Source organism: Vombatus ursinus, unplaced genomic scaffold, assembly GCF_900497805.2.
Source record: "Vombatus ursinus unplaced genomic scaffold, bare-nosed wombat genome assembly UNPS02014785.1, whole genome shotgun sequence".
Lineage (NCBI taxonomy): Eukaryota > Metazoa > Chordata > Mammalia > Diprotodontia > Vombatidae > Vombatus > Vombatus ursinus.
Genome location: NW_020954563.1, coordinates 13,987,079 through 14,003,438, shown reverse-complemented (window position 1 = coordinate 14,003,438; position 16,360 = coordinate 13,987,079). Strand labels below are relative to the sequence as shown.

General features: G+C 44.4%; 1 protein-coding gene across 2 annotated transcripts in view; it reads left to right on the top strand.

Annotated features, from left to right (window-relative positions):
- RMND5B (required for meiotic nuclear division 5 homolog B) overlaps positions 1-16,360 on the top strand; it is a 30,482-nt gene that overhangs the window by 11,540 nt on the left and 2,582 nt on the right. Inside the window, exons 1-6 of one of the 2 annotated variants that reach the window (XM_027867040.1) lie at positions 10,100-10,203; positions 11,899-12,052; positions 14,432-14,577; positions 14,929-15,069; positions 15,318-15,418; positions 15,883-16,049. In XM_027867040.1, the coding sequence (XP_027722841.1) occupies positions 11,914-12,052; positions 14,432-14,577; positions 14,929-15,069; positions 15,318-15,418; positions 15,883-16,049 (694 nt within the window). In that variant the 5' untranslated portion in view covers positions 10,100-10,203; positions 11,899-11,913. Of the gene's footprint in view, positions 1-10,099; positions 10,204-11,898; positions 12,053-14,431; positions 14,578-14,928; positions 15,070-15,317; positions 15,419-15,882; positions 16,050-16,360 lie in introns of those variants that run through there. The other variant, XM_027867039.1, reaches the window with a different exon arrangement.

Below are 16,360 nucleotides of genomic sequence, written 5' to 3'. Positions count from 1 at the left end.
TTGTGTCCCACATAACAAATACTTTTTCTTTCATTAAGGTTTAGAAAGCCCATTATCTCCCTTGATCTTCACAAGACTATTATTCCCATTGTACAAATGAAGAAATTGAGGCTCAGTGGCTCCATGGTCATCTATCTTTCCATGCTAAAATAGCCTCTCTGACCTCGTCTCAGTGGAAGAAGGAATTTCGGCCCTTATCTGGACCAGAAAGGCATTTCCTATAAGACAGACAACTCAATTCAGTTCAACCATCCTTTATCACACACCTACAGTGTGCAAGACAGCCTGTCTTGGACAGAGTGCTGGGTTTGGAGACAAGAAAACCTAGTTTCAAATTCTGCCTCTGACACTGAGACTCTGGGCCAGTCCCTTAAGAAAAATAGCTCACATTTACGTAATGCTTAAAAGGCTTGTGAAAATGCCTTACAAATATTATCTCACCATCCTCACAGCAACCCTAGGAGGTAGGTGCTATTATTATCCTCTTTTTACAGATGAGAAAATTGAGGCAAACTGTGACTTGCCCAGGGTCACACAGCTAAATGTCTGAGGCTGGATTCAAACTCATTCTCCCTGACTCTAGGCCCAGTGCTCTATCCACTTCACCCAGCTGCGTCTAGGGGCATGTGGCCACTCCCTCGGAGCTCTCGACTGTGTTATAGACTGTCTGTGTAGTTCTAGTGGGGGTATACAAGTTCCTCCAAAGGAAATTCCCTAAGCTAAGGAAATCAGAGCTCTAATACTCTACATGCCAGACCTTGGGGATAGAAGGACAAAACCAAAAAACCAAGAAAACAAAAAAAAGCGTTCAAGGAGCTTCTATTCGATTGAAAGGCATCATGATGTCCCAGACAGAGTGTTGGCCAGCTGGGAGCTGTGTGACCCTGAGCAAATCACTTAACTTCTACGATCTTTGCTTTCCTCATCTGTAAAATGGGGGTAACACTGGTAATACTCACCTCAGAGAGTTGTTGTGGGGCTCAGATGAGCTCATGTGTGAGGCATTTCACAAACCTCAAAGCACTAGGTGAATGTCTGCTAGTACGATTTTTATGCCTGGGGCAGGGCAGAAAAGACTGACATCAGCCCTTGCCCTGTGGAGCTGGATTTGGGTCTATTTATAAGAAAATTAAATTCAGGAAACATATGCTAGGCAAAGGTCTGGCGGTCAGGTGGGCCTGTTCTCTCCCTTCCACCCAGACTAGGTTTTTTACCAATGGTAACAGCGGCACGATTTGGTTGGCCAGTCCTGGTGAAGTACCCAGGGCCAGATGGTGGAGAGGGTTGAGGTGGCTTTGTTAAAAGGGAAAAGGATGAGAGTGTATGTGTGTGTGGGGGGCCCTCTGTAATGGGATCTACACGCATAGGGTGAGCTGGGAGTGGGCTATAGAGAAGGAAAAGTCAGTGTGTCTGGGGGTGGGTGTAATGTGGTATGTATATAATAAGGAAGTATGTGGGGGGCCCAGCATATGTGTATAGAGCTGAGTATGAGTACATACTAGGGCGGGGTCCAGCTTTTTTGACATTTGCTTTCCTCTGGGGTGGAAGGACAGCCTGACCTTGCTTTGAGGGATGGAGGGTGGGGCGGGGGGGGGGGGGTCCTGGGAACTGTAGCCTGACTGCTCTCTGGAAGATGGAAGCCCGGCTGTTTTGAGGCTGTTTGTTTTGTGAGCATTGAGTTTTGCAGCATGTCCCCAGCAGATTTCAGCGTGTCTCCTGAAATCATCTCGAAGGCACCAATGTTGACAGGGTCCAGGGACTTCGTTGGTCAAGCCTGACTCATTGGCTCAATTTCTATCCTTGCATCTAGTGATACCAAGAATGTTAGGGGCTTCAGCTGGTCCAGCCATAACTGAAGGACATGGCCCTAAGACAGCAGTGTAAGCTCAGTCCTTTTCTTGCCCGGACTCCCACAGGGTCAGAGGGGAAGGCAGGGCAGGATGAGCTCCAAGGTGCCACCACCCCTTCACCAGCCACTGGCTCCTTTTCCAGGGTGGTGGCTGGCTCAAGCTCTTGGGCTCAGCACCTCTGCTGGGGCCCAGGCCTCTTCACAGCTTCTGAGTACCCACAGCAGCTCCCCACCCAGCAATTAGTGTGCTGGGGAGTCGGGAGAGGGCAGAGGGAGGCGGCACCAAAACTTGGCAGAGGAGCCAGAAACCAAGCTCCTGCCTGGCCCAGATGTGGTGGGGGTGGGGCCCGGAGGGGGTGGGGCAGACAGGAGTTGATGGGTCTCAGAAGGAAACTTGATCTTCCTTAGCTCATCTGCTGCTCAACAAACCTGCCGAACCAAAACAAGCCAAATCAGCTAGAGATGTTGTGATGGGTGAGTCCAGGGTAGAGGTGGTCTTGGACCAGATTTCCTGATATCCTATAGCTGCCTCTCTCTCCCAAGGCCCTGACTTTTCCCAGGTCTCCCTCCTTTCCCAGCCCTCCCCTTACAGACTCTTCCATCCAACACAGACCCAGGGCTTTCCCAAACCCCAACTAGAGTTGGGAGCCCATGTCTGCTCTGGGCGGGGACTATGTCTTATCTTTGTATCTCTCCCAGCACTGAGTACTACTATACTTAGAAGATAGTTGCTAAATGTTTGTTGAATGAATAAATGATTGGCCTTGGACCTGAATGGAATGATAAGAGTTCATATGGATACAGTGCTTTAAGGTTTATAAAGCACTATACATATATTATCTCATTTATTTTCACAATAACCCTGGGAGGTAGGTGCTGTTATTATCTTCATGGTGACCCTGGGCAAGTCACTTAACCTGTCTGCCTCAGTTTCCTCAACTGTAAAATGGAGATAATAGAGGCGCCCACCTCCCAGGGTTGTTGTGAAACTCAAATGAGATATTTATAAAGCATTTTGCAAACTTTAAAATGCTATATAAATGCCAGCTAGTATTACTTTACAAATAAAGAAGCTGAGTCTTAGGGAGGTTAAATGACTTGCCTTTGATTAGGTTAAATATCTGTGGGGGGGATTATAGCCCAGGTCTTCCTGCCTCCAAATCTAGAACACTGTCCACTGTGTCACGCTACCTCGCTTGTCTTTCTCCTTTCTCTTCTTCCAAAGGTCTTTATTTCCTTCCTGCATTAATTTCATTTTAAAACAATTTTATTGGTAGCTTTTATTTTTGTACTACCAAGATTTCTCTCAATATTTCCCATCCTGTAGAGCTATTCAATATAACAAATAATACTTTTATTTGTTTTTTTTTTGTTTGTTTGTTTTGGCAATTGGGGTTAAGTGACTTGCCCAGGGTCACACAGCTAGTAAGTGTCAAGTGTTTGGCCTGAGGCTGGATTTGAACTCAGGTCCTCCTGAATTCAGGGCTGGTGCTCTATCTACTGTGCCACCTAGCTGCCCCTAACAAATAATATTTTTAAAGGAAAGGAGGCAGCTACTGTCAGAATGGATAGAATGCTGGATCTGGAGTTAGGAAGACCTGAGTTCAATCCGACTTCAGACACTTATTAGCTGTGTGACCTTAGGCAAGTCAGTTAACTTCTGTTTGCCTCAGTTTCCTCAAATGTAAAATGGGAATAATAATGGTCCCCACCTCACAGGGCTCCTGTGAAGATCAAATGAGATAATAATTGTAAAGTGCTTAGCACAGTGCCAGTATATAATACATATGAGCTAGCTATTATTAGTCTTAGGCATGTCTGTCAACATCTGGAAAGCCATATGGGAGTCTTGGTGGTCCCAGGGGAGCCACGCAGGAGCAGTGCTTTGTGAGGAATGACTCACTGGGGGGGGGGTGAAAAAGAGGAAGAAGAGAAAAAATAAGAAAAACCAATCAATCCATTGAAAAAGTTTGGAAATATATGCAATTTGACACACTCATGGAACCGTCACCTCAGGAAAGAATTGGGATAGGAGTGTCTTCTCCTGTCTCTTCTTTGGGGCCATGCTTGTTTTTTGTAACTTTGTATCAGCATCTTAATGATTGTTTTGTGGCTGTTGTTCTTTCTATTTACATTGTAGTCATTGTGCATTATTTGTTTGGCTCTGTTTACTTTTCTCTGTATCAGTTCACGTTGGTCTTCCCATGCTTCTCTATACTCATTCATGGCTTCTCATGGCATAGTAATGATATTATATCCATGTACCACAGTTCATTTAGCCATTCTTGGATTGTCAGGCATCAATTCAATTTTATCTAGCATTTAAAAAAATTAATATTTCCGCCCCCCTCCGTTACACATAAAAACAATTTTAATTCTTTTTTTTTCAAATTTTGAGTTCCAAATTCCCTCCCCCCATTGAGAAGGCAACCAATTTCACATAGGTTATACATGTGTATTCATGCAAAACACATTTCCATATAAGTCATGCTGTGAAAAAAAGACAGACTAAAAAAAAAAAAACCAAGAAAAATAAAGAAAAAGTATTTTCGATCTGCATTCAAGCTCTACCAATTCTTTCTATGGAGATGGATAACACCTTTCATCATAAGTCTTCCAGAGTTGTCTTGGATCATTGTATTGCTGAGAATAGCTAAGTTACTCACAATTGATCATGGTATAATATTGCTGTTACTGTATAAGATGTTCTACAGGTTCTGCTCATTTCACTTTGTATCAGTTCATGTAAGTCTTTTCAGGTTTTTCTGACAGTATCCTTTAGCAAGCATTTATCAAGCATCTACTGTATGAAACCGGCTGTCTTTGGTGCTGGCAATACAAAGATAAAAGATAGAAGTCCCTGACCTCAAGGGGGTTACATTCTGTTCCAGAAGCAGGGACCCAATTAAATTAGCCTGGTTCATAATGGGCTCCCCAGAAGGTTGACAGATGAGGTGTCTGAAATGTGAGACAGCCCCACAATAAAGCCATCCCCTGAGAGATTACCCTTACTGTGTTTTCTAGTTAACCTTGCTAGAACCTCTACTCACTCCAGAAAGCCACACATCCAAACCCCAGCCAAGGGCATAAGAGCATAGATAATTGGAAGGACTTCAGAGGTCCTTGAGGCCAACTCTTTCATTTTATACATGAACAAACTGAGGCCCAGAGAAGGGTTGTAAGTTGTAAGAGCTGGGATCAGATCTAGGTCCTCTGATTTCAAATTCATTTCTCTTTTCTGCTTTACCTCTCTAGGCCTCAGTTTACTCAGCTGTAAAAATGAAGGGTTTGAACTAGATAATCTCCAGATTTTCTTTCTGCCTTAAATTTCTTAATCACACCCTACATGTAAGGCCCTGTCCTGGGTGTTAGAGGAGATACAAAGATAAAAAAGCCCCCTTCCTGCCCTTTGGGACTCACAGTTTAACAGCTGGATACAGATCTCTCTTCAGTGTCTACTGTCAGGCAGGACCAGTTACCCCCGAAGAGAGAAACAGAAGCCAGGGTATTTTGAAAAAGCTGATGAGGTCATTGCTGCTCCCCTGGCTTTTCCGGTCTGCCTCCTGTTTGTTTGTTCATCTGTCCAGCCTGTGTTCAGGGCCTGGGCCCCTGGGGTGGTGATTCCTTCAGCTTTGGGACCTTCTAGGTTCACACACCCCCAACAGTGAGTCATACCCCTCAAAGCACTGCTCCTGCTTGGCTGGCCTGGGACCACCCAGGCTCCCATACAGCTCTCCAGATGTTGACAGATATGCCTCAGGTATTTATTGCATTGTCTCAGAATAAACCTCTGGCTCTTGGGGTGAAAGGAAGAGCTGGGTTCCTGTGCCCCCAGCTTTAGGTATCTAAGATATTGATTGGGCTGTGAGGCCCAGGACTCTGCCTCCATAGTCCCTTCTCCACAGCACCCACTCAGTCCTGAGCCAGCCAGTAAGTGAACGACTCCACGGGAGAGACAGACTCTGAGTGGGAGAAAATTATCATTCACTTTCTCAGTCTTCCATTGCCTGCATCCTGGTGAAGAAAGAACACTGCCCCCGGATTTGCTCTGTTAGGCACACATGTACTGCCCACATTATGAGGAAGTGTGGGGGAGTCAGGGAGGGAAGGAGGCATCTAGGCATCTCTGGAGTTCCTAAAAACTCTGAGGTATACTTTCAGGCCCACCTTGGCACTCCACCCTGGTACTCTTCATCCTGGCATTCAAGGCCCTCCACAACATGTTCCAACTATACCTTATCTCACACTATTCCTTTTTGTATGTTCTGTGTGCCCCCTAAACTGAATTACTCTATATTCCCCATGTTTCTTTAAAAAAAATTTTTTAAAGTCTTTGTGGTTTGGGTTTTTTTTTTCACTAGAGTTATTTTTCTGATACCAACCCACAAATGCATCCTTTCTTGTGACAACAACAAAACCCCCAGCCAATCAAAACTCACAACCAAAAAAAAAAAGGCTTATTTATGACAGTTTATGCAAACTCCCATACCTGTAGTTTCCTACAGAGAGAAGGGAAGAGTGTTTAGCCATCTGATCTAATTAGATAACAGGCATGAAGCACTTTGCAAAACTTAAAGCACTATATAAATGTTAGTTACTATTATTATTATCTGTTCTCCATCCCCACTCTTGATTCAGTTCAATTAAACAAGCTTAAATGCCTGTTATGTGCCAGGCACCATATTAGGGAATAAATAAACCAAAAAAAGAGGTTCCTACCTGCCAAGGAAGCACTTACTCCCTACTGGTAGATACAGGTGTTTAGAAAATTAGATGCAAAATCATTTAAGGACCCAGAGAGCACCAACAATAGGGGGAATTGGGAAGTTTTGCCTAGCAGGGCTCACCTGAGCTGAGTCTTGAAGAAAGTGAAGGATTCTGGGAGGTGGAGATGGGGAGTGAATACTTTCCAGGAATGGAGGGGGAGATGGAATGCCACATTTATAGGAACATATAGGCCAGTTTTACAGAAATATAGAGTGTGTAAATCAGGAGGCAGTCTCTGGAAGATAGGAAAGAGCCAGATTGTGGAGGGCTGATATTAGGAGAATAACATCATAGGTCTAGTGTCGAAAAGGACCTCAGAGAGTTCCCAGTGCCATCTTCTCGTTTTACAAATGAGGATTATAAGGCCTAGAGAGGTGAAGTCTTTGTTTAAAGTCATAACAAACTGAGGAGTTATCCTCAAGAAGCAATAGGGGGTTACTGAAGATTTTAAAAATAAATTATTTTAAAACTTGAAGCAGATAGTTGCTGATGAGATCATGAAGAGAAGGAGGTGGAGAAAGAAGAAAAGAGGGTCTAGGACACAGCCTTGGAGAAACTTGTGGGATATAAAAGATAATATAGCTTGCTTTTGCATAATAATAATAGATAGCATTTATATAGTTACAGCATGCTAAGTTTTGCAAAGCACTTTATATATGTTACCTCATATGATCTTCATAACAACCCAGTCATGTAGGTCCTATTTTTTTTCTTTTACAGATAAAGAAACTGAGTTGATGGAGGTTAAATGATTTGCCCAGGTCACAGAGTTAATAAATATCTGAGTCAGGATTTGACCTTAGAGCTTCCTGAATCTAATGCAGATACTCTATCTACTTTACCACCTAGCTGCATCATACTACTCTCCAACCTCAATCCTCATCCCCTGCCTAAAATGGACTCCACTCCTCTCTGTCCTTCATATCATATTGAAATCTATTCTTTCCTCCAAAACCCAACTCAGATATTACTTCTAAAGCTACCAACCCCTCCCAGTGTGCTTTCTGGAATGCCTGCTCCATAGGTAACAAACTCATTTTCACCTTAAATCATTTTCCTTTCTCACTTCATTATTTTCTGACTGTCACTGAGACCTGGCTCCCTGTTTCAAATCTCTCCCTACTCTAGCCCATCTTCTACTCAGTGGTCAAATTGACCTTCCTAAAATACAAGTCTGACCATTGTTGTTATTCAGTCATTTTCTGTTGTGTCTGACTCTTCATTTGGGGTTTTCTTGGCAAAGATACTAGAGTGGTTTGCCATTTAGTTCCCCAGCTCATTTTACAGATGAGGAAACTGACCATGTCACCCTTCAATTCCATAAATTCCAGTGGCTCCCTATCACTTCCAGGATCAAATATAAATTCCTTTGTATATCATTCAAAGCCCTTCATAACCTGGTCCCTTCCTATCTTTCCTTATACCTTTCTCCTCCATGTATTTTGTCATTCAGTAACCTCTAGACTCCAGATATTTTCAAGGGTTGCTCCTTGTACTTGGAATACTCTCCCTTCTCATCCCCGTTCCCTGACTTCCCTATGTTCCTTCAAGTCCCAGCTAAAATCCCATCTTCCACAAGGAGCCTTTCCTTCATCCCCCTTAATGATAATGCTTTCTCTCTATTGGTTACCTCCAATTTATCTCAAATCTATCTAGTCTGTATGTAGTTGTTTTCCTGTTATGTCCTCTATTAATAGACTGTGAGCTCTTTGAGGGTAGTGACTGTCTTTTGCCTTTCTTTTTATCCCCACTGCTTAGCACAGTGCTTGCACATGGTATGTTCTTTTTTCTTCTTTTACTGAGGCAATCAGGGTTAAGTGACTTGCCCAGGGTCACACAGCTAGAAAGTGTCAAATGTATGAGGTACCATTTGAACTCAGGTCCTCCTGACTCCATGGCTGGAGCTCTATCCACTGCGTCACCTAGCTGCCCACATAGTACGTTCTTAATAAATACTTATTGATTGATTGACTCTTCGGCCAGTGACTCTGGCCTCCATACTTCCCCCCCACCAACACACTCCATCTCCCAACTCTGGGTGTTGTTCCTCAAGCCTGGAATTCTCTCTCTTCTCATCCCTACTTCATGACTTCCTTGAAATCCCAGCTAAAATCCTATCTTCTACAAGAAAATTTTTATTTCCCTTAATCCTAGTGCCTTCTCTCTTTCCATTATTTCTAATTTATCCTGTATGTATCTTGTTTGTACATAGTTGGTTGCATGTTATCTCCCCCATTAGACTATGAGCTCTTTGAGAGCAGAAACTGACTTTTTTTGGGGGGGTGGGGGGAGTCTTTTGTTTTCCCAGTGTGAGCTGCAGAGTGTGTACAGTACCTGGCACATAATAAGTACTTTAAAAATGCTTATTGAGATTGTCTGGCTTCTATGAAATCTTTCCTGATGTACCCAGACGAAAGTGATGTTCTCTTCAAATTTCTTCTCAAACTTTGTTTGTAACTCCCTTTGATTATATTCACTCTCCTTTGTACCATAGTTATCTGTGTACCTCTTGTATTAGATTTTAAGCTCCTTGACAGCAGAGTGACATATCACACCTATCATTGTACTATCCTCAGCTTTAGCACAAGATCTTGTTCAAAGTAAGTGATACAATGTAAAAGGAGTAATTGAATGGATTATTCCTAGATGTTGGTTTAGAAATTCTGTCCTGTCCCAGGTTCATATGAATCTCCAGTGCTGTTTCCAAAGGGGTGGGACTGGGTAGAGACAGAAAACTTGGGGTTAGGGAGAGAAAAGGGTGTAGTCAGGAAATGGCATTATAGAATAGAAAACCAACGGCATAGGATGTCCATGGAGGGAATGGATTATACAATGGGCGATGGAAAGAATGGCATCGGGGATAGTGGATGTGACATGGGTTGGGAGAACAGAGGACTTGGGCTGGGACGATGACATGGGGATGTGTTATGGCCAGAGGAAAACAGGTGAGGACGGATAGGGTTCGAGGGGGACAGGGGACATATGATGGTTTATGGAGATGCAGAATGCGGTCTGGGATGGAGAATGGAGGACGGGATGGAGGATAGTGCACATGGGATAGGAGATGGAGGATAAAAATCCAGGACACACGTGATGCTCTTTTTGGTGCGGAGGCTGGAAGCTTCTTCCCCAATCGCCGCCGCTAGCCCCCCCCCCCCATCTTTCTGCTTTTTCACAGCTTCAAGTTGGGGCAGTGCAGTCCCTGCCCGGTTACCATGACTACACAGCCCTCTTCTGCGGGTGTCTGGGACCCGCTCTTCCTCTGGAATGGTCCAATTTTCTGGTCTCTGTTTTGGCGTATCCCACCCCCCTCCAGGTGGATTCATATGGTTTAGTCCCACTCTCCCGGGGCCGTTTCCATTTCTCTGAACCGGAAAGGGGCTAGTCGGCTTTTGGGAGGGTCGGAGCAGCCTCTACCCGCGCCCAGCATGCGGTGGACGGCTCCGTGTTCAGTATGTAGCACCGAGCACCCCCCCTGCGGAAGCCGGCGCAGTGGACGAGTCCGAGACCGTCGTAGCAACCGTCTCTGCTTCCGGTTCTGAGCTGACAGCGGCGCCGGAATCGGGCCGGGGCTGAGGTGGGCCGAGGTGAGCGCCCTCCCCGACCCCCGAGGCTGAGCCGGGCTGGCCAGGGGGATGAGGCGGTCCGCAGGGGGCCGGGCAGGGACGGCCGCATTGTCCAACAAGGCCGGGGCCTGCCTGACCCGGGAAGCGGGGCTGGGGCCTGGGGGACCGGGGATCCGGGACTGGGGGGGGGGGGGCGGGGGGGGGGGGGGACCGGGGGGGGGGGGGGGGGGGCAAAGCGAGGGAGGGACCTGGGCAGGACGCGGCGGTCCCGGATGACCCTCGGCCTTGCGGCGGCCTCCAAGAGCCCTAGGTCAGAGTCGGAAGACCCTGTGTCGGGGGTGGGGGAGGGCTCCTGCCTTCGCACATCCTTCCCTCAGTTCTGTGAGAGGGAATCTTAAGAGACCCTCGAGTTCAGCCTCCACATTTTATAGTTGGGGAAACTGAGGTCCAGAGAGTGACCAAAGTCATACAAGGTTCCCGGCCTCCCGTCTTGCTCCGCACCTTTTCTCTCGTTTGTATCCTCTTCCTCTCCAAGACACTCAAGACTGCTCAGCAAGTGCACTTTAGATGAGTCAAGCTATTAGCAGATCGAATTATCAGCCATTTAAAAGGCATAAAAATCACACTCCCTATAATGACCTCAGTCTTAGTGTTGGGGTTGGTTAGGCCCAAAGAGGGTCGAATGGAGACCTGGCCAATTCTGGACAAAGTATGTGGAAGGACAGGGTCTAGGTGTTTGTAAAGACAAAAAGACCCCAAATAGGGAATTCCACAGTCCTAGAATGAGAAATGAATGAATGAATGAAAAAGCATTTAAATACTTACTATGTGCTAAATACATTGAGTGAGATTGTGAAAGCAGTAACAGTGTTACAAAATCACAAGACCTTAGCGCTGAAGACTTTAGAAATCTGGCCCAACTGTTTCCATTTTAAATATAGGAAAATTGAGGCCAAGGAGAGGGGAAAGAACTTTCCCAAGGCCACAGATGGAATCAGAGGCTGGCCTAGGACTAGAACTTGATTCTTCTGGATGTCAGTCCAGAGCTTTTAGGTAATTGGGGTGGGGAGGTGAAGGAGCAGATGCTGGGAGTTACTTGTAAAGAGTCAGAAGTTGAAGGTGTCTAGGGATTGTGGAAATGTTACTCTGTAACAGGAGGGAAGAGTGTTGGAGATCTGGGCTTAAAACCTGGATCCAACAATTACTAGCTTTGTGATAATGTATTTTACCTGTTTGAACTGCTGTTTCCTTGGTTGTAAAATGAGGATTATAGCACCTATAACTTCTTATTCGTGGGGTAGTTGTGAATAAATTGTTATGCAAACTTTAAAGGGCTATAGAAATGAGGTATTTATTCAGAAGCGTTTATTATGTACCCATCACAGTGTCTTACAGTGTTTAATAAATAGTTATTGTGTTATATTGAATTGAAGGGATCCCTCATAATAAAACTGAGGGGTTCATGTTTGGGTAAGAGGTTTCTTGGGGTTATGTTATAGGTGGCTGGAGAGTTTGGATTCTAGAACTGAAACTTTCAAAGACAAATGGCAATGTTGGAGGCTGTTGAAAGCAAATGAGAAGAAAAGGCAAAGAGTACATTCAAAGTCCAAAATCCTTGAGGCTGAGGACTGGATTGTTTTTGTATTCCCAACTCCCAGTACAGTGTATGTGTTTTAGTAAGTGTTTGTTGAATTGAACTATTCGTGTTTTCTTTAGGTTGGGGGCCCAGAAATGGAGCAGTGTGCATGTGTGGAGCGAGAACTTGACAAAGTTCTGCAGAAATTCTTAAGTTACGGACAGCACTGTGAAAAGAGCTTAGAGGAGCTGCTGCACTATGTGAGCCAGCTGCGGGAGGAACTCACCAGTGCAGGTAAGCACTTTCACTGCCTTTGACCTCCGAGATGAAGTGTGCTTTCATTAATACGTGTTAGCTGATTGAGGTTGTCACTGTTGGGGCAGCTAGGTGGCTCAGTGGATAGAGCACTAACCCTGGATTCAGGAGGACCTGAGTTCAAATCCGGCCTCAGACACATAACACTCACTAGTTGTGTGACCCTGGGCAAGTCATTTAACTCCATTGCCTAACCAAAAAAATGCGAACAAAGGAGGTTGTCACTGTTGTGGGCTGGGGCCAGTGAGGAGGTTGCTTTCCTGAGACTTAGTAGCTATGTCTCAAAAGGGATTTGGCCAAGCCTTAACTTACCTATTTCTTCAGTTGTCCGGGCACTTGAAGGCAGTAGTATACTAGTATGCCTAATTTGGGAATCAAATAGAAGCAAAAAAGAGAATGCAGTAGTTGTGAAGGATTGCCCACATAGATCAGTGTAATTTCACATTTATGTTTCTACGTCCTTTCAGTAATAATAATTCATCTGTTTATAACCCTGATTTGAACCCTCAACTTCCTTTGGTCATAATGACTCATATAATATTTAAAGGTTTACAAAAACTATTTTCTTTCCAACTTCCTACAAAAAATTTGCCACTTAAATGTTCCACTGGCACTTCAAATTCAACATGTCCAAAACTGGTTTTATCTTTCTCCTTAAACTCACTTTTCATTCTTCACTGTTTTTGTCAGTGGCATCACTCTTCACTATTTCTCTGATGTTTGAAATCATAAGATTGTATTTTTGGCTCTTCCCTTTTGCTTACCTCTCATATCCAGTTAGTTACTGGCTTTATTGAGTCTATCTCCACAACATCACTTGTATTTCCCCTCTTCTATTCCCACTTCTTCCACCTACCTAGATTATTGTGATGACCTCCTAACAAATCTTCCCCCTTCCAATTTCTCTTTCATACTGATGCCAGAATAATCTTACTTATGCATAAATATGATTATGCTGTGCCTCTGCTCAGAAATCTTTAATGATTCCCATTGCTTACCAAGTAAAGTTTATATTTCTCTTCCTTCCTCAAAGCCTTTAACATTCTAGGGACACCCTACTTTTCCAGCCTTATCTCATATTCCTTCCACAAACTCTAAACCTCATTTGAATTTTTCTCTGCCCACCCAGACAAATCCTGCCCTTTCCTACCTTTCCACCTTTCTTCATGCTATAACTTATGTCTGAAATGGTTCACCTCTTCCGTTTGCCTGTTAAATTTCTACTCATCTAACTCAAATGCAGCCTCCTGTAGGAAGTCTACCTGTTTTTACTGCCTTTAACCCAATGTAGTGTTTTGTTTTATATTCTTCTAATGCACTGACTGTATAATATTATGTATTGTACTTAGATCTGGAAGCCACCTCTCTACTTCATAAAGGTCCAGAAGGGTGAATCACAATTCACCTTGTGATTTTTTTCTCCTCCATATGTTTTATGATATTTTCCCAGCATTTTGGTAATTTGTGGACCTGCCTTGTCTTTCTAGCTATACTGGAAACCGTTGACAGCTACTATATGAAAATAACATCCGTAATTCATTTATGTAGCACTTTGAGGTGTACATAGGGATCATGGAATCCATAGATTTAGAGCTGGAGAGAACTTTTATATTGTTTAGTTCAACTTGCTCATTTTACAGATGAGAAACTGAGGTCAAAAGATTTTTTCCCCCCAAGAGACATTAAGTGAATTTCCTAAGGATATGGAGGTAGTGAATAGCAGAGGTAGAATTTGAACCCAGGTCGTCTCCAAATCTAGCACACTTTCCACCATACTGTATAGTCTCTTGCACTTTTCCTTACCATATTTCTGTGTGATAGGCAGTACAGGTCTTAAATCTGTTTTACGGGGAAGAAAATAAGGGTAGAGAAGTAAAATGACCTGCTTATGGCAACTGTCAGCCACAGGCTCTGAACCAGATCTCCCAATTCCAAATCCATTGTTTTCTTCAATACACTGTTGCCACTTTTCTCTGTTTTCTGTTCCTTGGTCAAGGCTTGGGTCTCCTAGGGTTCATAGCTTGGCATTAGGCCCTAGATGTAGCAGATGCTCAGTCAATGGTGGTTGATGGGAACGAGAGAGCAGTTTTGTCCAGTGTATTCCACTCCTTTGAAGCTTCTTCACAAGTTTATTAACATTAGACGCATTTGTTACATTCATTACTTTCCCTCCTTGTATCATGAAGGGGTCTCGGCTGACAGGAGACAGATGGGAAAAGACAGGGCAACTTCTTGTTCAGGCAGGGAAAAAGAAAAATGGCCTGTGTCAGAGCAGGTTCCTGCCTGGGGCCTCTTTGTGACTCTGGGCATTCCTTCTGGAGTGATACCCTGACTTCATCCTTGTTTTGTGCTGTATAGCTCTTCAGGGGACGCCTCTCTCAGCCACACTTTCTGTAGTGATGTCTCAGTGCTGCCGGAAAATCAAGGACACAGTGCAGAAACTTGCATCAGACCATAAGGACATTCACAGCAGTGTTTCCAGAGTGGGCAAAGCCATTGACAGGGTAAGTGCTGCTTTCACCTTGAAGCTCAGTGTCCAAGTTGTCATTTGTAGTAGGAGATACACACAACAGGAACTTAAAAAAAGTTTCTCAAATATTAAAATGAATAAGATGCAAAAAGGCCTGGTTCAGAGGCTGGGGAAAGTAGGTTTAACCATGAAAGTCTCTGGTCCTTTTCCTCAGTGAACTCTAGTTACTTTTCCTGCATATACTCTGGGTTGAGGGGTTTGGAGTTCTTAGACAAAATTACGGGAGCATAAAAGAGGAAATGAGAGGGTTGTTGGAGCTGTTAGTGAAGGGAAGGTGCACCTGGCTGAGAGGATTCAATAGGCTCTCTCCTCTTCTTGTTATTAGAATTTTGATGCTGAGATTTGTGGTGTGGTCTCCGATACTGTGTGGGACTCTCGAGAGAAGCAGCAGCAGATTTTGCAGATGGCAATTGTGGAGCACCTCTACCAGCAGGGCATGCTGAATGTTGCTGAGGAATTGTGTCAGGTACTGAAGGCTTCTTAAAGTATCTTCCAGTTAATTTGGATTGGAGCAGATCTGAGGGTATAGATAAGAAGGGAACGACATAGCTGGGCAGAGGTAGAGATTCAGTTCTTAAGCAGTTGGTAGAGTTTCACCACAACCTAGGCTTTAAGTATCCTTCCCTCCAAACTTATGCCCATCTCTAATGGCATCTAACATACAGAATGCATGGAAGGTTATATTCGCCCCTAATGTGATCTGTTTCTCCCCAGGAATCAACTCTGAATGTGGACTTGGATTTTAAGCAACCTTTCCTGGAGCTAAATCGGATCCTGGAAGCTTTGCATGAACAAGACCTTCGACCAGCTTTAGAGTATGGAGGAGGGGAGGGTTGCCATGTGGGATTCATGGGCTCCTAGTTGGGATTTGTAGATCTAAGACACTTTTAGAAAGAGCCCAGGCTTTGCAATTGGGAAACTAGAAAGGAAGTTTGGGTCCTAACTCTTAGAAAGCCAATTCTCTAGCTCTGGGCTTGTCACCTAATCTTTCTGAGCTTGTATTACCTGAAGAAAGTGCTTTGCTTTGTAAATCTCGTCTTGCCTTTGCTGTTCAGCATCTAGGTCCCTAGCACTGAATACAGATGACATGCCTGTTACCTTTATTTACCATTTCAACATGACGCTTCTGATCACAAGCGCCTTCCTTTGGGTGATAACGCTAATTTGTCAAAGGCCTCATCTTTTTGTTACTTATTTTTTCCTGAATTATAGCTACCATCTCAGGGTATTCTCTCTGGGACACAGCTGAGTATTGAGGTAACCTATCTTTCCTTCCCAGCTGGGCCATTGCAAATCGGCAGCGCCTACTGGAGCTAAATAGCTCCCTGGAGTTTAAGTTGCACCGACTGCACTTCATCCGTCTCCTGGCAGGGGGCCCGGAGAAGCAGCTGGAAGCCCTGAACTATGCACGGCACTTCCAGCCCTTTGCACGGCTGCATCAACGGGGTGAGAGTGCTGAGGATCCAGGGGACCAAGAACCTAGCAAGGAGTTGGCTGGTGGGTTAGGAGTCCTCTGAAAATTAGCCCCTGATTTCCTCACTAGACCTTAAAGTGACAGGAATGCCAATTTCCCCCTAATTACTTGTTCCATTTCATTTTCTACTCAAAATAATTAGGACCCACCTCTATTCAGGGACCTGGATCTGTATGGTGTAGTGGAACTAATGCTGCATTTGGAATCAGAGGACCTGAGTTCAAATATTACCTTTGCTGCTTACTACCTGTATGACCTTGGGAAAGTCACTTCTCTGGGATGA